General features: G+C 39.8%; 2 protein-coding genes across 22 annotated transcripts in view; one reads left to right on the top strand and one right to left on the bottom strand.

Annotated features, from left to right (window-relative positions):
• LOC109548674 (zinc finger protein 525-like) overlaps nt 1-20758 on the top strand; it is a 72669-nt gene that overhangs the window by 28157 nt on the left and 23754 nt on the right. For 7 of the 21 annotated variants that reach the window (XR_012328235.1, XR_012328237.1, XR_012328239.1 and 4 more), the window contains one exon: nt 1104-1243. The exons of 1 other annotated variant lie outside the window; for it this stretch is intronic. Coding sequence is in view for 3 of the 20 variants with exons in the window: in XM_073796713.1 (XP_073652814.1) it covers nt 6069-6181 (113 nt within the window). In the remaining 17 variants the exon portion in view is untranslated. Of the gene's footprint in view, nt 1-1103; nt 6470-7392; nt 9272-20758 lie in introns of those variants that run through there. 13 more of the 21 variants (XR_012328228.1, XR_012328230.1, XR_012328227.1 and 10 more) reach the window with 6 other exon arrangements.
• Nucleotides 1664-4163, bottom strand: LOC101327333 (zinc finger protein 677). Its single transcript, XM_033844101.2, is given in 3 exon segments — nt 1664-4005; nt 4008-4088; nt 4091-4163. Coding segments are annotated over 3 exon segments (642 nt in total). The 3' UTR covers nt 1664-3517.

Genomic DNA, 20758 nt, shown 5'->3' with positions numbered 1-20758 from the left:
TCTTAGTATTCTCTTAGAATTTTTTTGATTTCTGTAGAATCATTTGTAAACGGTTGTGATGTCCCCTCTTTCATTCCTGATTTCAGTAGTTTGAGTGTTCTCTTTGTGAGTAAATCTAGGTGTTTGTCAGTGTTTTCATCCTTTTCAAACAACCATATTGTAGGGTTGTAGTTTTCTGTACTTTTTATTCTGTTTCATTTATCTCTAATCTACTTTGTTCTACTTCTGTTAGCTTTTGTCTTTTTTCTTCTATATATGTATATTCCACATATAAGTGAGATCAGTATTACTTTTTATGTCTGACTTATTTTACTGAGCATATAGTCTCAACGTCCATACATGCTGGTACAAATAACAGAATTTCCTTCTCTTCTAAGGCTGAATAATATTGCATTGTGTATGTTTACTAGATTTTTTTTTATCCATTCATCTCTTGGACACTTTAGGTTGTTTCTATGAGTTGGCTATAGTGAATACTGGTATAATGAATATGGGAGTGCAGGTATCTTTTCAAGAGTGATTTTATCTTGTCCGATATATACCTAGCAGTGGAACTGCTGCATTATTTGATAGTTTTTTTCTCTTTACTATTTTGAGGTAATTATATACTGTTTTCCATAGTGGCTGCAACAGTTTTCATTCTTCCCAGCAGTGCACTAGTGATCCTTTTTCTTTCCCACATTCTGCTCAATACTTGTTATCTCTTGGCTTTTTGATGATAACCCTTCTAAGGGGTGTGAGGTGATATCTCATTGTAGTTTTTTTCTTTAATAAATTTTATTTATTTATTTATTTATTTATTTATTTATTTGGCTGCATTGGGTCCTTGTTGCTGCACGCAGGCTTTCTCTAGTTGTGGCGAGCAGGGGCCACTCCTCTTTGTGGTGCGCAGGCTTCTCGTTGCAGTGGCTTCTCCCATTGCAGAGAACGGGCTCTAAGGCATGTGGGCTTCAGTAGCTGTGGCACATGGGCTAAAGGTCCTGGGAAGGTACTGGGGAAAAGTGCTTATTGCTCAAGGAAGGCATAGTTTGTAATACTCTGTTGGATGTTAGTAGGTTAAGTGAAGAACAACAAAACACAAAATATTGGATATCCATTCTTAGGGGAAAAGACAAGAGTCCAGAAAAGATCATTTCCCATTCCTGGCCGTATGGAATAGGGACCTGAGAACATCTGCTCAGCAAAACTGCACATTTGCTGTGGACCAAAGACCACTGGGTACCTCCTTTTTCTTCAGTAAATGGTAGGATTTATTTAAGTTTTATTTCTCTGTTTCAGCCTAATGTGTTATGAGTGATGAGGACTCCATATAGGACTCTGACTCAAGAGGAATCTCATGAAACTTATGAAATCCTCATGTGTGACTGGAGTCATGTTTTGGTAGAACTTCTTCTCATTTCCTTTTCTTCTATCCTTAACATACAAGGTTGGATGTATTTTGTGTGAACAAAGAAGGGACAAATTATTTCTGATAGAAGCTGCACTAACATATATTATTTCCAACTAATTATCACCCTGCTATGCAGTTATACATGACATTTGCTTGGTTTCTCAAAGATGTATACTCTGATATAAGGTAAGACATGAGCCCTAGTTATAGGCTTTTCCACGTAAGTTTTGTATGGTTTCTCTCTACGATGGAGTCTCTCTTTATTGAAATATAATTGATATACAACAGTGTTAGTATTGGCTGTACTATATGAGGTAACGTGCATACTATATGAAATCATCACAGTGATATGTGTAGCCATCTTTCCTCAGCTACTACCATGCTCCTTTTAAACATATTCCTTATGCTGGATATTACATCCCCATGACTTATCTATTACATAGAGGTTTGTGCCTCTTAATCTCCTTCACCTACTTTACCTGCCACTGCACTGCCCTTCCTTCTGGCAACAACCACACATTTGTTCTTTATCTGTGAATCTGTTTTCCTTGTCTTGTGCTTTTGCTTCTTCGATTCCACGTATAAGTAAGATTGTGCAGTATTTGTCTTTCTATGCCTGACTTCTGTCACTTAGCATAAAATCCTCTAGATCTATCCATGTTGTTGCAAATGGCTGGACTCCTTTTCTTAAGGGTGACTTATATTCTACTGTGTGGAATGGACATACAACATCTCCTCTAAGCATTCATCTATTGATGGACGCTTAGGCTGCTTCTCTATCTTGGCTACTGGAAATAATGCTACAATGAATATTCAAATGCCTATATTTTCTCAAATTACTGTTTTTCTTTTCTGCCAGTGAATACTTCAAAGTGCAATACCTGGTTCATCTGACGGTTTTAATTTTTGAGGAACTTCAGTAACGTTTTCCATAAATGTTGCACCAACTTACAATCCCAGCAATAGTGGACAGGGTTCCCTTTCCTCCACACCATTGCCAATGCTTGTTGTCTTTCTGATGACAGCCATTGTAAACAGGTGTGAGGTGGTACCTCATTGAGCCTTTTTTAATATAATTTTTAAATTTTTATTTATTTAGCTGCATTGGGTCTTCGCTGCTGCACACAGGTTTTCTCTAGCTGCTGAGAGCAGGAGCTACTCTTTGTGGCAGCGTGTGGGCTTCTCATTGCGGTGGCTTCTCTTGTTGCAGAGCACGGGCTCTAGGCGCCCGGACTTCAGTAGTTGTGGCTCGTAGACTCAGTAGTTGTGGTTCGCGAGCTCTAGAGTGCAGGCTCAGTAGTTGTGGCACACAGGCTTAGTTGCTCCATGGCATGTGGGATCTTCCTGGACCAGGGCTCGAACCCGTGTCCCCTGCATTGGCAGGCGGATTCTTCACCACTGCGCCACCAGGGAAGCCCCCTCATTGAGCTTTTGATTTACCCTTCCCTGATGATCCGTGACGATGAGCATCTTTTCATGTGTCTGCTGGCCATCTCTATGTCTTCTTTCTCCCTGATAGACTCCCATACGTTAAGTAAGGCTTGAATACATGCACAAATTTTGTCTGAATCGCTTTAAAGTTTCTTTCTTATCATAAAATCTCTGGTGACCCCTAAACCTTGAGCTTTGGACCAAAGCATTACCACATGTGTGAGGCTTACGTTTGTTTTCAGTATGTATGTTCAGATGCTTGGTGAGGCTTGCATATTGAGTATAAGCTTTGCCGCACTCGTTACATTTGTGAGGTTTTTCTCCAGTGTGGATTGTTTTATGTTGAGTAAGATATGAATGTCTTGTAAGGGCTTTGCCACACTCATCGCATTTGTAAAGTTTCTCTCCAGTGTGAGTTCTCTCATGACCCCAAAGTTGTGACCGTTCAATAAAAGCCTTATCACATTTATTACATTTAAAAGGTTTTGCTCCTGTATGAATTCTCTGGTGTGCCAGAAGGTTTGAATGCTGCGTAAAATGCTTGCCACACTCATAACATCTGTGTGGTTCCTCTCTAGTATGGACTGTCTCATGTTGAGTAAGATATGAGCGCACTGTAAACGCTTTGCCATACTGAAGACGTCTGTATGATTTCTGTCTGGTATGGATTCTCTTATGTCTGTTAAAGTTGAATGCTCAGCACAGGCTTTGCCACACTCGACATTTGTAAGGTTTCTCTCCTGTATGCACTCTCTGATGTGTTGTGAGGTGTGACTGGTGGTTAAAGGCTTCACCACACTCACTACATCTGTAAGGTTTCTGTCCAGAATGAATTCTCCTGTGATTCCTGAGGTTTGAGCTTTTGCTAAAAGCCTTCCCACAGTCATTACAGCTGTAAGATTTTTCTCGAGTGTGTGTTCTCCTGTGCTGCGCAGGTGGCAACGTGTTTTCCACACTAGGAAGAACTCTGTGAAGTGGTGAAACTGAGGAACCACTGCTGACTGGCTTCTCACCTTGACCGCACACATACACTTTCTCCTCAGCTGCACATCTCTGCGGCTGAGCCGCCTGAGCCTGCAGCCTCACTCCAGGTCTACTTTCCAAACACTTGAGATCTCTGTTTCTAGCAAGGCTGATGTTATTTTTCGTTGTTAACGAACTTCTTATGGATGGCCTGTCGTGGTGAAATATTCACGTGCATTACTTCTTACAGAAACACTCTGAGGAAGATTAATTAAGGACTTATTATCTTGATCTTCTCTCTGAGATTTTTGTTATGGGTAAAAAGCACTTCTTCATAATCTCTTGCATCGTAGCCCCACTCACTCACACTCCTGCACATCTGCACAGACTTCCTTGAGGTCAGAATCCTTGATGCCGTGGTTTTGATTTCTGTCCAGTACCACTACATGGCATAACTCTCCTTTGTCAGAGTCTTTCTCTTGGTGATAATTCCTTGATTGCAGGTCTAGCAGAATGGCTTCCTATTAAATGGAGTTGGAAAATAAATATTTTATACTGACTTAGATAATTACATAAAAAATCATATACAATGAACAGTCTTCTCAAACATGGTATTCAGACATCATTGTTATATACAGTTTAATTTTTTTTTCTCTGATCTTAGATAATAGTTTCAACCATACACTACATACTACATATATATTTTGCAATGCATCTGGATAATTAAATGATAGTCCATAGTTAGAATGTCTACCTATGTACTGGCTTATAAAAATCCAGGCATGAAATCATCATTGAGATTTGAGACTGTCTTCCCTAATCCTTAACCTTTATAATAATGTTAATCACATGTGAGTATGATGTAAGAAAAAAAAATTGTTTTAAATCTGTATATCACAATAAGTGATAAAGCATTTACATAACCCATGATAAATCAAGCAGGTAAGGTAATAAATAACCACATTTACACAAAATAATAAGTCTCTGGAATTCTAAAAGATTCTCCGGTAGGTACCAACAACAACAAAAATTTTTCATTTCAGAAGGAACACACAATAGGAAAAATATCTTGATAAGCACTGAATTTTGAAATTTCAGATTCAGGTAAATGTATGTATAAAGTTTAAGAATTAGGGAAAATGGTCTGAAATTTTCAATCATTGTCATGCCTGTGGTTCTACATAGTTCAACTACCTAACTGTGGAGTGTCATTTAATTGTACACTTGTATGGCAAAAATATATATATATATATATGGTATATAATGTATGCTTTAAAATTGTTATCTTAAGGTCAGAGAGAACATCTGTATGGAAAATAATTAGAAAAAGACAACAGCCAAAATACAGTGTAGGCCAAGGTCAATTTCATAATAACCATGACCAAAAAATGACACATCTAGTTAACTAAAGGTAACTTTACAGTACTTACTATCTGCCATGCAATATTTCAAGCCCCTATAACAGCATTAATTATTTAATTATTCTTGAGGTAAATTATCACAGTATTTCATATAAAAACACACATCTATCTCTAACTCACACAGAAAGCAAATTTAAGAGACAGCTTGAACCTTGGTGTGCAGAGTAACATGACATGTTCATATGTATTTAAGCAGCATCGTCCATTCAGGCAGTACAGATTTTAAGAAAATTTAAAGGAAACGTATCTTAGAAATGTTTCAAGGAAGATACGGGCAGTGAGTTGTGTCACTTACACTGTCACGTCACTGTCCTACCATTCCCAGATGATAGGAGTCACGTCCAGCACGTGTTGATGTGCACAGTGACCAGACCGAGTCGCTGATCTGAGCAAACTGTACTGTGTGCAAGTAGGGGTCCTTCCTTATGCAGTGTGTGGGGTATGGGGAGGGGTGGGGTCTTGGGTCTTATGGGAACTGGGGAGCCCAAGTGCTAAATATTGACACAGTACTAAGAAGTACCAATAGAGTTCACTTAGATCGACAAAAATCCGAGGGAAGGCCAGGACTGGGATTTAACAAAGCAAGAGTGAAGTAGTGGGCAATGTGGGAGCACTGCTTGTGCTTGCAAATCTATGGGAAGAGGACTGTACTGCAGCAGATGAAAGCCTAACCTTGGGAAAAGAACTGTCGTAGCAAGAAGCATAAACATGACTCATTCTATGGAAACTCTATTGTTGGTATGAAGGAAATGTGGAAGATATTAGGAAGACAGAGAGTGCTGTTATGGGAAGTAGGTTTACATCTATTCCAATATTTGCTCTAAACATGATCAAGCTGAGTATCCCACAAATTCCATTCCTAGGCATGTATTATTTGTTCCTGAAGATATGTACAAGAATGTTCTTTGCGGGACCTAAAAGCAAAACCTGGAGAATGAATGAATTCACTCTGTGTGAACACATGTGGACGCAATAAAACCCTCTCAAGGGTACAGCAATGGAGGATGATCATGGATGCTGGATGATGATCTCTTGGCAGGGGTGACAGGCTGACTGGTGGAAACAAAGCTAGCAGGAGGCTTTTGCCAAGGTTTAACCTCTGTGGATGTGATTATATTTGGTAAGAATAACTTTTAAACTACTTATACATTTTTAAATCAGAATATCAATTTTAGCATGAAGTTTTTTAGTGCAAACAGCTTTGTCATATAAAAGTAACAGATCTCTTTTGCAGGAATTTTTTGAAGTATTTGAAATCATATCTTTGGATCTTTTAACATTCCAATCCCAAACATAAAACAGACATCAGATGAGAAGTGCTCTTACTGTATGTGTATCACTGAAGATATATCACTAAAGATATACTTACTCTTATCAATAGAAATTAATATGCACTTAACAAAAAGTGATGAATTTTGACTTCTGGAACACCAACAGAAAATAGTAACCTTAAGGGCTTAAGGGGCATTACTAAACAACCTAGAGGGGAAAGAACGACTTGTATGGACAAGTGTTGTTCACAGCAGGGTTTAACCATAGAAACAGTTCTGGCAGTGCCCAGCTGATCCATGGCAGAGTTCTATGTGCAGAGATGTGGTCGACAACATAAGCAGCCAATTAACAGCCTGAAGAACAGGACGATAATAGGATGTATATCAACAAGGACCAGGTGACTTTTGATAAAACTGTAAGGACAACTGGGAAAAAAGAGGCTTCCTAGAAATATGTAGTACAAAGAATGTAAGAAAATTTCTGGGAAACATCGTTAGAAGCAGTAATAATGAGGAAACCATGGAGTATAAAAAAATTACCTACATTTCCTTAAATAAAATGAGCTATTTAAATATCAGCATACCAAGATGTGCATGAAGAATCTACACAGGGAGAATAATTATTAGAATAAATTAATGTTGGGGAAGCTAGTAAAGTAGTCTTGTTCAGGTTTCAGAGGCAGCACTAGGCCTCTCTGACCGGGCAATGACCCTAAAAGCTGGCTACATGCCAAGCTGCTGAGCTCCCTGCAGGCAGCACACCTTGTAAATCATTAGATAAGATGGGGCGTAAGTCTGGGGCCTTCTTGCACCCTGAGGGCCTGGCCAGCCCCCAGGGATCAGAGAACACTCCAAGACTTATGACTTAAAACCAAGGCATTTATGACAATAACCAGAGCTGCAAATTTGCACGCAGGCTGACTGTCGTCCGGGCCTTCCCAGCTGGGATTCCAGATTGCTGCTGAAGGGACTTCCCAGTGCTGCTTGGATCTGGATGTAGGTGCTTCCCCAATTCCATGATGTAATAAACCTGTCTTTACTATACTTTCTTAGTTATATTATTCTTAATTAGTATACTGTAATCTTTTAATTCAATGAACTCTCTGAATTCTTGTTTAACTGAGTGTAAGAGTGGTTATTTTGCCAACAAATCCTATGAACCTAAAATGAAAGTAAAACTTCCAGCAAAACAATTATTTGCAGCAAAAAAAAATTGAAATTAAAATAGAAATCAAAACTTCCTTATAGAAAACTACAGCAAATCAATTGAATGGTAACCTGTGACTAAAACTTAATAAGAAAAATTTAATTGAGGAAAATGTGTGTTAAAACAAATGTGATACCACTAAACACCTATGATAGTGGCCAAAATACAGAACACTGAAAATATTAAAAATTAGAAATGATGCAGAGCAGCAGAAACTTTCATTCATTGCTGATGGGAATGCTAAATGGTACAGCTAGTTTGGAAGAGTTTGCGGTTTCTTACAGTCTTAAATATGATCTAGCAATCGCACTACCTGGAAGTTACACAAATGAGCCACAAACTTCTCTGCAGGCAAAAACATGCACATGAAGTAGAACAAATAATCCTAAAATTTGTGTGGAACCAGAAAGACACCGAATAGCCAAAGCAATCTTCAGAAAGAATAAAAAAGGTGAAGGCATCACATTCCCTAATCTCAAGCGATGTTACAAAGAATGGAAACTAAAATGCTACTGGCTTTAAAGCAGATATAAGTCAATGGAAGAGACTAGAAAGCCCAGAAGTAAACCCACACATATGCAATCAATAAATTTACAACAGAGGAGCCAAAAATATACAAGGGGGAAAGGACAGTGTCATCAATACTTCGTATTGAGAAAACTGAAAGGCACATACAAAAGAATGGAACTGGACCACTATCTTATACCATATGCATAAATTAACTCAAAACAGAGTAAAGACTTGAATGTAATACCTGAAAAAAAAAAACCCCAGAAGAAAGCATAGTAAGCTCCTTGATATCGTGTCAGTGATTTTTTGAATCTGAAATGAAAAGTAAAAGCAAAAGAAACAAAAATAAACAAGTAGGTCTACATCAATCTAAAAAGTTTGTGCACAAGAATGGAATCTATCAACAAAATGCAAAGGCAACGTATGGGTTGGGAGAAAATATTTACAAATCATATTTAAGGGGCTTAAAATCTAAATTACATAAAGAGCTCACAGCTCAACAGCAAAAACAACAAAAATTCTGATTAAAAAAAAAAAATGGGCAGAAGATCCAAATAGATTTTCTTCCAAAGAAATCATACAGGTGGTCAACAGATACATGAAAAGATGTTCAACATCATCATCAGGAGAATGAACATTAAAACCACAATGAGATCTCACCTCACAATTCTTAGAATGGCTTTAACGTAGACATAAATATACGACAAGCAAGTGTCGGCAAGGATGTGGAGAAAAGGGGAATCCTTGTGTTCTCTTAGTGCCAACACTACGAAAAACAGTACAGATGTTCTGCAAATAAATAGAACTAACATAATATCCAGCAATTCCATTTCTGGGTATTTATATGATGAAAATGAAAACACTATCTCAAAAAGATATATGTATCCCCCTGTTCACTGCAGTATTTACAATAGTAAACAACCTAAGTGTCCATCAATGAATATGAATGAAGAAACTGTGACATGTCTAAATATATATAGTGTAAAAAACTTGCCATCTGTGACAACATGAAGGGCATTATGCTACCTGAAGTGAGTGACACACAGAAAGACAAATACCTTATGACTGAATGATGAATGGGGGATTTTTTTTGGGGGGGGGGGGGGTTCTTTTTTTTTTTTTTTACAGAAAAGCTAATTAGACATATCAGTAAGCCGTGCTGTATTTAAAGTAAACTACATCTAATTTTTGAATTTTCAGTTTTTGTCATTATCCACATCATGACTTCTTCCTACTAAATGAATCCTGGTAACAAGCCAGGATGGACAAAAAAATAACAAGTAGGCTTAGCTCCACTTTATTAGTCAGATATTATTAGGAAAAGGATCAACAATACACTTATCATCTTCCCAAAGGATTAAGTTAATGGAAGGTGGTTTTCCTGTCAAATGAGGTAACTCTTCTAGACCAAGGTTTTTGGGAGTGAAACTTTATCTGCTCAAAACATGTCTTATACGTTGACAATTAATTCTGTAAAAACAGGAAATGTAAAAACAAGATGAATGTAGTCAGAAAACAGTAGCCATGGGTGGAGGGGGCGTGGTCTAAGGACAGCAGCATGTGTGTTGTGATCCACATGATTATTTGTGCAAACACAGTTCTCAGAGGCTGCAGGTAGAAACAAAAGCACCCCCAAGTGGGCCTAAATACCTTTAATCCCAGAAAGTTAAGACTGAGGAATACTTATAATTAACCTAAAGGCCTCCCAGTCACGAAAATCCATTTTGGAACTGTTACTGTGGATGCTATAAGAACCTAGTTTAAAAACAAAATCTCAATTATCTCCTGCATCCTTTAAGCTTCTACCCTCTAAAAGTGAAAAGGAAACCTACAAAACAATAAAAAATACTCACCAATCATAAATATCTGACAAGGCACTTGCATTTAGAAGATACAAAAAACTTATTTATACTCAACAAAAAAAGACAACCCAATTTTAGGATGGGCAAAGGACCTGAACAGACATTTCTCCAAAGAACAAAGAAAAATAGCCAATATGCACACACAGAGAAGATGTTTAACATAATTTTTCAATAGAAAAATGCAAGTCAAACCCAGGATGAGGTACAACTCCACACCCCTTACAATGGCTGTAGTCAAAGAGACAGATAACAAGTGTTGGTGAGGATATAGAGAAACTGGAACCCTCATACACTCACTCCTGGTGGAAATGTCAAATGGTGCAGCAGCACTTCTGGAAGACACTGGCAGTTCCTCAAAAGATTAAACAGAAAATTACCACATGACCAAACAACTGCACTTTTAGCTTTATGCAAAAGGAAATGTAAATATACGTCCACAAAAGATGTTCAAAAATGTTTCTAGCAGTATTGTTCACAATAGCCAAAAGGTGGAAACAACCCAAATGTCCAACAGCTCACAAATGGATAAACAAAATGTTGTATTCGTTCATGGACTATTACAAAATGTTGTATTCGTTCATGGACTATTACAAGGCAACAAAAAAGAATGAGGAACTATTACATGCCACAAAAACAAAAAACAAACATGCAGAAATAAATTCCCTGCATATAAGTATTTATAGCAGCATTATCCATATCATCTAAACTTGGAAGGAACCAAAATGTCCTTCAGTTGGTGAATGGAGTAATAAACTGTGGTACATCCAGGCAAGGGAAATATTATTCACCACTAAAAAGAAATGAGCTATCAAACTATGAAAAGTCATGGAGAAAATTAAATGGATATAACTAAGTCAAAGAAGACAGTCTGAAAACGCTATATAAATTGTTTGATTCCAACTAGATGACATGCTGCTGAAGGCAGATGTATGAAGCCAGTAACAAGATCTGTCATTGCAGCAGTTAGGAGGAAGGGAGAGATGAATAGGTAGAGCACAGAGGATTTTTAAATAATGAAATTACTTTTTATGGTACTATTATGGTACACACATGTCAGTATACATTTGCCCAAACCTACAAAATATAACACCTAGAGTGAACTCTAACATAAATGTGGACTTTGAGGGGGTAATTCATGTCAATGTAGGTTCCTCAGTGAAACAAACATACTCTTCTGTCGGGTGTTGACTATGAGGGAGAGTCTGCATATCTGGGGTGGAAAATACATGGGAAATCTCTATAACTTCCACCTAATTCTTCCATGAACCTAAAACTCCTTTAAAAAAGATAGCCCATTAAAACAAAGGTGTATGGGTTCATAATAGGTACTAACTAATATGAAACAGTAAAAGGAATAGACTACCTTTTCAAAAATTTCTAGAGGTTATACGGCTTTCGGGGAAACAAGTGTTAAGTCAGGGACTTCCCTGGCAGTCCAGTGGCTAAGACTTCGCCTTCCAATGCAGGTGGTGTGGGTTCGATCCCTGGATGGGGAGCTAAGATCCCACATGCCTCGTGGCCAAAAAACCAAAACATGAAACAGAAGCAATACTGTAACAAATTCAATAAAAGACTTCAAAAATGGTCCACATCAAAAAAAATAAAAAAGTTAAGGCAAACACTCAAAAAACAAATCCTATAAAATATTAAAGAAATATTCATTCCAAACCCCAAATTGTAGATATAAAACAAAGAACACTAAGAATATCATCAAAAATACAGAACTGGGCTTCCCTGATGGTGCAGTGGTTGGGAGTCCGCCCGCCAATGCAGGGGACACTGGTTCGTGCCCTGGTCTGGGAGGATCCCACATGCCACAGAGCGGCTGGGCCCGTGAGCCATGGCTGCTGAGCCTGCATGTCCAGAGCCTGTGCTCTGCAACAGGAGAGGCCACAGCAGTGAGAGGCCCACATACCGCAAAAAAAAAAAATACAGAACTGATGATTGAATAAAGAAAAATGAAGGCCAGTTATAACAATGAAATTTGCAAGATGAAAGTTATCAGTGGTCTAAAAGCAAAACAAGGAACAGTAGAGTTTAAATGTCAGCATCTACCCCAACTAGAAACTAAAAATACTACAAAATGTTTGTATACCAATAAAGGCAAACGTACAATAAAGATAGGAAATCATGCACACACAAAGCTAACAGGGCAGGGAGGTAACAAGACAAAAGTAGTAAAATCATCTATATCCACAGTAATTAAGGGATACACAAAACAATTAGATGTAAAATATGATATCAGAAACTAATCATGAGAGGAGGAGTACAAATGCAGGGTTTATAAAATGTATTTGAAATTAAGAGATCAGCAACTTAATCATGTGTATATAGACTGCTATATAAAAACCTCATGGCAATTGCAAACCAAAATGCTATAATAGATATATACACAAGAAAAAGGAGTCCAAACACAACACTAAAGATAGTTAGCAAATCACAAAAGGGAAAAAAAGACCTACAAAAACAAATCCAAAACAATTAACAAAATGGCAGAACATTCATATCAATAATTACCTCAAACATAAAAGTACTAAATACTCCAACTGAAAGACATAAACTGGCTGAATGGATATAAAAACAAGACGTGTGGGCTTCCCTGGTGGCGCAGTGGTTGAGAGTCCACCTGCCAATGCAGGGGACACGGGTTCGTGCCCCGGTCTGGGAGGATCCCACATGCTGCGGAGCGGCTGGGCCCGTGAGCCACGGCTGCTGAGCCTGTGCGTCCGGAGCCTGTGCTATGCAGCCGGAGAGGCCACAACGGTGAGAGGCCCGCATACCGCAAAAAAGAAAAACAAAAAAAAAACCAAGATGTGTATATATGCTACCTACAAGCAACTCAATTTAGAACTAAAAACACAGAGACTGAAAGTGAGGGGATGGAAAAAGGTATTCCATACAAATGGAAATCAAAAGAAAGCCACAGCAGCAATACTTGTATCAAACAAAATATACTTTAAAATTAAGACTGCTGGGACGTCCCTGGTGGCGCAGTAGTTCGGAATCCGCCTGTCAATGCAGCGGACATGGGTTCAAGCCCTGGTCTTCGAGGGTCCCACATGCTGCAGAGCAGCTAAGCCCATGTGCTACAGCTGCCGAGCCTGCACTCTAGAGCCCATAAGCCACTGCTACTGAACCCACATACCACGACCACTGAAGCGCACATGCCTGGAGCCCGTGCTCCACGACAGGGGAGGCCCCCCATGAGAGGCCCGCACACTGCAGCAAGGGGTAGCCCCTGCTCACTGCAGCTGGAGAAAGCCCACGTGCAGCAGTGAAGACCCAACACAGCCAAAAATAATTTTTTAAAAAGATTGACTGTTATAAGAGATAAAGGACACTACATATTGATCAAGGGATCATTCTAGAAGATATAACAATTGTAAATATACGTGCACCCAACATAGGACCACCTAAATATATAAGGCAAATATTAACAGACATAAAAGTAGGACTCAGCTGTAACAAAATAACTGCAGAGAACTTTAACACCCCACTTACCTCAATGGACAGATCATCCGGACACCAATAAGGAAACACAAGCCTTAATAACATATTAGACTAAACTGACTTAATTGGACTAAACTGACTTGATATAAATATAGAGAGGGGGACTTCCCTGGTGATGCGGTGGTTAAGAATCCACCCTCCAATGTAGGGAACTCAGGTTCGATCCCTGGTCAGGTAACTAGATCCCACATACATGCCTCAACTAAGGAGCACACATGCTGCAACTAAGACCGGTGCAACCAAGATAAAGAAAAATTAAAAATAAACTTTAAAAATAATAAGTATATAGAAAGCATTCCATCCAAAAGCAGAATACACATTCTTTTCAAGTGCACGTGGACATTCACCATGGATAGATCACATGCCAGGCCACAAATCAAGTCTTGGTAAATTTAAGACTACAATCATATCAAGCATCTTTTCCAACTACAGCACTGAGACTAGAAATCCACTACAGGAAAGAAAAACTGCAAAAACACAAAAATGTGGACGCTAAGCAATATGCTATTAAGTAACCAGTGGACCACTGAAACAATCAAAGAGGAAATAAAAGATACCTGGAGACAACAGCCTCAAGAAAAACAGAAAAAGAAGGCATGACATCCAGACAGCAAAAGCACTTCTAAGAGGGAAGTTTATAGCGATACAGGGATCAAGGAAAATTTCAAATTAACAACCCAACCTAACCTTACACCTGAAGGAACTAGAGAAAGAAGAACAAACAAAAACGGAAGTTGGTAGAAGGAAAGAAATAACAAAGATCAGAACAAAAATAGAGACTAAATAAACAATAGGAAATGGAAGGAAGCAAGATGGCAGAACAGAAAAACGTGGAGATCACCTCCTCCCACAAGTACATGAGGAAAAATTCTCACAGAATACCTAGTGAACGCTGACAGAAGGTGTCAGACAACTGAAATTGCAAGAAAGATCACTACATAACAGGGCAGGATCAAAGGAAAAAACAAAGAAGGAATTGGGACATGACCTGAACTCTGGGGAGAGAGCTGTGAAACAGGAAAGGTTCCCTCAACCTGGGAACCCCCCTCACTGGTGGGAGATCAGCCACGACAGGAAGGGAGCCTCCGGGGAGAAAGGGCAACAAGCAGCCTGCGGCAGGCAGGACAGAGACGGATGAGCACAGAAGGCCTGTGTCACCTATGTGTTGCAACTCGAGCTTCGGTGGACAGACCCTGGGGGAGGACGGGATGGCTGCATGGAAGCAGCCTGAAGCAGCTGGAGTGTGGCACAGGCTGCAGCCAGGGGTGTACCCAGACAGGGCCCGGACCTGCGTGAGAAGTGCTACCCTCAACAGGCACGTGAAGGGGCCCACCACAGCAGCCCCACTCTTGGCACGCTCACGGCAGGCACAGCTCCACCTCTACGAGCTCTCGGAGCACGCAAGTGTGGGCTGCCCACCCGTGGACGTGGGGCCGACGTTAGAGCCCTCTCCCCACAGCTGTGCCATCTGTGGGCTTACTCTGCCACCGCTGCCCCACAGGTCTTGTAAACTCAGTATCTGTGGGACACCCAAGTGGGTTACAGGGGCTCCCATGGCAGGGGCACGTCTGGCATCAGCAGCTGCGGGCTTTGTGGGTACACCCACGTAGAGGCAGGGCCAGGGTCTCAGCAGCTTCCGTAGCTTGCGCTGTGATCCTGGTACCTGACTTCAGTATATCTGTATCTACTGATTTGTGCTGGTGGCTTCATGAACAGAGAATCTGAGGGCCAACAGGGCCTACTGCCTGCATTCCCATGGTTGAGGCAGGGCTGAGAGCAGTGCTGACAACACTTTACTCTGAGCCCACACGACACGTGACGGGCGACCACACAACGCAGTCACCGGTGGACAGCTCTTGCGGAGGAATACTCAGGATCCTCTCCCAATGCGAGTGCTCCAGTCCTGCCTGCCTCACATGGCAGCTCAGAAACAGATGTGCAGTTCTACTCCAACAACTGGGGACCAGACCCTGCCCCAACAGGGCTGTGACAACCACAGAGCAAAAAGGAATGCCTAATCAATACCCATCGTAGGCTCTAGTCACCCCTAAACCAGTCACACCCACATCAAGGGGATAACGGACAGCACACAGTGAGGAGAGACGTGCACAGTATCCATACTAAAAACAGCCCTAGCACCAAAAATATTAGACTCACACAGGCTACACAGGGAAGCTCCCACACAGAAACAGCCCTCCAAGACCACAGAAGATAACTGATTCTCCTAAAATCATAGAGTCAGAGAAATATAAGTAAAATGAAGAAGCAAAGGAACCACTCCCAAATCAAAGATCATGAGAATTCCCCTGAAAGAACAATGAAACAGAACTCTCCAGTCTAATAGACTCGAAGTACAAAAAGGTGGTAATAAAAATATTGAAAGAATTATGAAAGGCTATTGAGAGCAATGCAGATTCCTGTAAAACAGAACTAGAAACTATAAAAAGGAACCAAGTAAAATTAGAAAACTCATTTGCTGAGGCAAAAGCTGAGCTGAAGGCAATGAATCACAAACTGAATAATGCAGAATGAATTAGTGATATGGAAGATAAAATAATGGAAATCACCCACTCAGAACAGCAGGCAGAAAACAAAAGAAAAAAAATGAAAGCAATATACAATACCTATGGGATAATATAAAGCATGCCAATCTATGCAGAATACTGATCCCAGAAGAAAACAGAGAAAAGGAGATCAAAAATGTATTTGAAGAAATAAATGAAAGAGACAAAAAAAAAAGATCAATAAAACTAAAAGCTGGTCCTTTGAAAAGATAAACAAAATTGATAAACCTTTTCTGAGAAACATGAAAAAAAAAAGGGACAGGTCCCAAATCAATAAAATCAGAAGTGAAAAAGAAGTTAAAACAGACACCACCATAATACAAAAGATTATTAAGAAACTACTATGAACAAGTATATGCCAATAAAATGGACAACCTAGAAGAAATGTACAAATTCTTAGAAAAGTACAATCTCCCAGGACTGAACCAGGAAGAAATACAAACTATGAATGGTTCAATTACCAGTAATGAAATTGAATCAGTAATTTTAAAACTCCCAAAGAACAAAAGTCCAGGACCAGTGGCTTCATAGCTGAATTCTACAAAACGTCTAGTGAAGAGTTAACACCTATCCTGAAACTATTCCAAAAAGCTGCAGAGGAAGGAACACTTCCAAACTCGTTCTGTGAGGCCAGCATCACCCTGATACCAAAACTAGACAAATATATCACAAAAAAAGAAAATTACAAGCCAATAACATTGATGAACATAGATGCAAAAATACTCATCAAAATACTAGCAAACCGGGCTTCCCTGGTGGTGCAGTGGTTGACAGTCCACCTGCCGATGCAGGGGACACGGGTTCGTGCCCCAGTCTGGGAAGATCCCACATGCCGTGGAGCAGCTGGGCCCGTGAGCCATGGCCGCTGAGCCTGCACGTCCGGAGCCTGAGCTCCACAACAGAAGAGACTACAAAGGTGAGAGGCCCGCGTACCGAAAAATAAATAAATAAAATAAAATACTAGCAAACCTACTCCAACAATACATTAAAAGGTTCATACACCATGATCAAGTGGAATTTATCCCAGTTGTACAGGGATTTTTCAGTATCTGCAAATCAATGTGATACACTACATTAACAAATTGAAGAATAAAAACCATATGATCATTTCAATAGATGCCAAAAAGCCTTTTAATAAAATTCAACATCTATTTATGATAAAAACTCTACAGAAGGGCTTCCCTTGGTGGTGCAGTGGTTGACAGTCCGCCTGCCGATGCAGGGGACACGGGTTCGTGCCCCGGTCCAGGAAGATCCCACATGCCGCGGAGCAGCTGGGCCCATGAGCCATGGCCGCTGAGCCTGCACGTCCAGAACCTGTGCTCTGCAACGGGAGAGGCCCACGTACCGCAAAAAAAAAAAAAAAAAAAATACAGAAGGCAGGCATAGAGGGAACATACCATGATAAAAGTCATATGTAACAAACCCACAGCTAACATTACAGTCAACAGTGGAAAGCTGAAAGCATTTCCTCTAAGATCAAGAACAAGACAAAGATGCCCATTCTCACCATTTTTATTCAACATAATTTTGGAAGTCCTAGCCATAAAAGAAATCCATGGAAAGGAAGAAGTAAAAGTGTCATTGTTTGTAGATTACATGATACTATACATAGAAAAGCCTAAAGACACCATCAGAAAACTACTAGTTGAATTCAGTAAAGTTGCAGGATACAAAATTAATACACAGAAATCTGTTGCATTTCTATACACAAAAAATGAAAGATCAGAAAGAGAAATTAAGAAAACAATCCCATTTACCATCACATCAAGAAGAATAAAATACCTAAGAATAAACCTGCCTAAGGAGGCAAAAGAACTGTGTTCTGAAAACTGTAAGACACTGATGAAAAAAACTGAAGAGGACAGAAAGAGATGGAAAGATATACCATGTTCCTGGATTGGAAGAATCAATATTGCCAAAATGCCTATACTACCCAAAGCAATCTACAGATTCAGTGCAATACGTATCAAATTACCAATTGCATTTTTCACAGAACTAGAAAAAAAAATTTTTTAGTTTGTATGGAAACACAAAAGACAAATAGCCAAAGCAATCATGAGAAAGAAGAACAGACCTGGAGAAACCAGGCTCCCTAAGGACTAAACTACAAACTACAGTAACTGAAACAGTATGGTACTGGCATACACAAAAAAAGACATGGATCAATGGAACAGGATAGAAAGCCCAGAAATAAACCCACATACCTATGGTCAATTAATCTACCACAAAGGAGGCAAGAATATACAATGGAGAAACGATAATCTCTTCAATAAATGGTGCTGAGGGCTTCCCTGGTGGTGCAGTGGTTGAGAGTCCGCCTGCCAATGCAGGGGACACGGGTTCATGCCCCGGTCCAGGAAGATCCCACGTGCCGCGAAGCGGCTGAGCCCGTGGGCCGTGGCCACTGGGCCTGCGCATCCAGAGCCTGTGCTCCGCAACGGGAGAGGCCACAACAGTGAGAGGCCCCGCGTACCGCAAAAAAAAAAAAAAAAATAGCATTGGAAGAAAAAAGTTACACGAGGGGCTTCCCTGGTGGCGCAGTGGTTGAGAGTCCGCCTGCCGATGCAGGGGACACGGATTCATGCCCCGGTCCGGGAGGATCCCACATGCCGCGGAGTGGCTGGGCCCGTGAGCCATGGCCGCTGAGCCTGCACGTCCGGAGCTTGTGCTCCGCAACGGGAGAGGCCACAACAGTGAGAGGCCCACGTACCGCAAAAAATAAATAAATAAATAAATACAAAATAAATAAAAATAAATAAATGGTGCTGGAAAACCTGGACAGCTACATGTAAAAGAATGAAATTAGAACATTCTCTAACACCATATACAAAAATAAACTAAAAATGGATTAAAGACCTGAATGTTAAGACCAGATACTACAAAACTGTTAGAGGAAAACATACGCAGAACACTCTTTGACATAAATCACAGCAGTATCTTTTTGAATCTGTCTCCTAGACCAATGGAAATAAAAACAAAGGGGACCTAATTAAACTTAACAGTTTTTGCACAGCAAAGGAAACCATAAACAAAACGAAAAGACAACCCTACAGAATGGGAGAAAATATTTTCAAAAGATATGACCCACAATGGATTAATTTCCAAAATATACAAACAGCCCAGTATCAAAAAAACAAACACAAAATCTTAATTAAAAAACGGGCAGAAGATCTAAATAGACATTTCACCAAAGACATACAGATGACCAAAGGCACATGAAAAAATGCTTGACATCACTAATTATTAGACAAATGAAAATCAAAACTACAATGAAGTTATCACCCCATTCCGGTCAGAAAGGCTATTATCAAAAAGTCTACTAATAATAAATTCTGAAGAGGGTGTGAGAAAAAGGAACCCTCCTAAACTGTCGGTGGAAATGTAAACTGGTACAGCCACTACGGAAAACAGTATGGAGGTGCCTTCAAAAACTAAAAATAGAGTTACCATATGATTCTGTAATACCACTCCTGGGCATATATCTGGAGAAAATTATAATTCAAAAACATATATGCACTGTAATGTTCACACCAGCACTATTTACAATAGCCAAGACATAGAAGGAACTTAAATGTCCATCAGCAGATGAATGGATAAAGATACTGTAGTATGTACATACAATGAAATATTACTCTACCATAAAAAAGAATGAAATTTTGCCATTTGCAAAAACATGGATGGACTTCAAGATTATCATACTAAGTGAAGTAAGTCAGAAAAAGAAAGGCAAATACCATATGACATCATTTATAGGTGGAATCTAAGATATGCCACAAATGAACTTATCTGTGAAACAGACTCACAGACATAGAGAACAGACTTGTGGTTTCCAAGGGGAAGAGGGGGCACAGGAGGGATGGACTGGGAGTCTGGGTTTAGCAGATGCAAACTATTATATATAGAATGGATAAACAACAAGGTCCTACTATTATAGCACAGGGAACTGTATGCAATATCCTGTGATAAACCTTAATGGAAAAGAATATAAAATGTACATATATGTATAACCGAATCACTTTGCTATACAGCACAAATTAACAGAACATTGTAAATCAACTACACTTCAATTAAAAAAAAAAATGAGGTCAGCATCACACTGATACCAAAACCAGACAAAGATATCACAAGAAAATTACAGGCCAGTATCACCAATGAACATAGATGCAAAAATGCTCAACAAGATATTAGCAAACCGAATCCAACAATACATTAAAAAGATCATAGATCATGATCAAGTGGAATTTATCCTAGGATGAAAAGATTTTTCAATATCTGCAAATCAATCAATATGATACAACACATTAACAAACTGAAAAATAAAAACCAGAAGGAGGAACCAAGATGGTGGAGCAGTAGGATGTGAAGCTCACCTTCTCCCACAAGTATCTCCATGGGGAACGATTCTCACATAATATCTACTGAACGCTGGCAGACCAACTCAGACTGCTGAAAGGGCAAGAAAATCTCTACATAACTGGGTAGGAAAAAAAAGAAAAGAAAAGGAAGTGAGAAAGCAGTTGGGACAGGACCTGCGCCCCTGGGAGGGAGCTGTGAAAGAGGGAAGGTTCCTGCACCCTGGGAAGCCCCCTCACTGGCAGGGAGATCTGCTGAGACAGAAGGGGAGCT

The sequence above is a fragment of the Tursiops truncatus genome, chromosome 19 (assembly GCF_011762595.2).
Source record: "Tursiops truncatus isolate mTurTru1 chromosome 19, mTurTru1.mat.Y, whole genome shotgun sequence".
Classification (NCBI taxonomy): domain Eukaryota; kingdom Metazoa; phylum Chordata; class Mammalia; order Artiodactyla; family Delphinidae; genus Tursiops; species Tursiops truncatus.
This window is presented reverse-complemented; position numbering and strand designations above follow the sequence as displayed.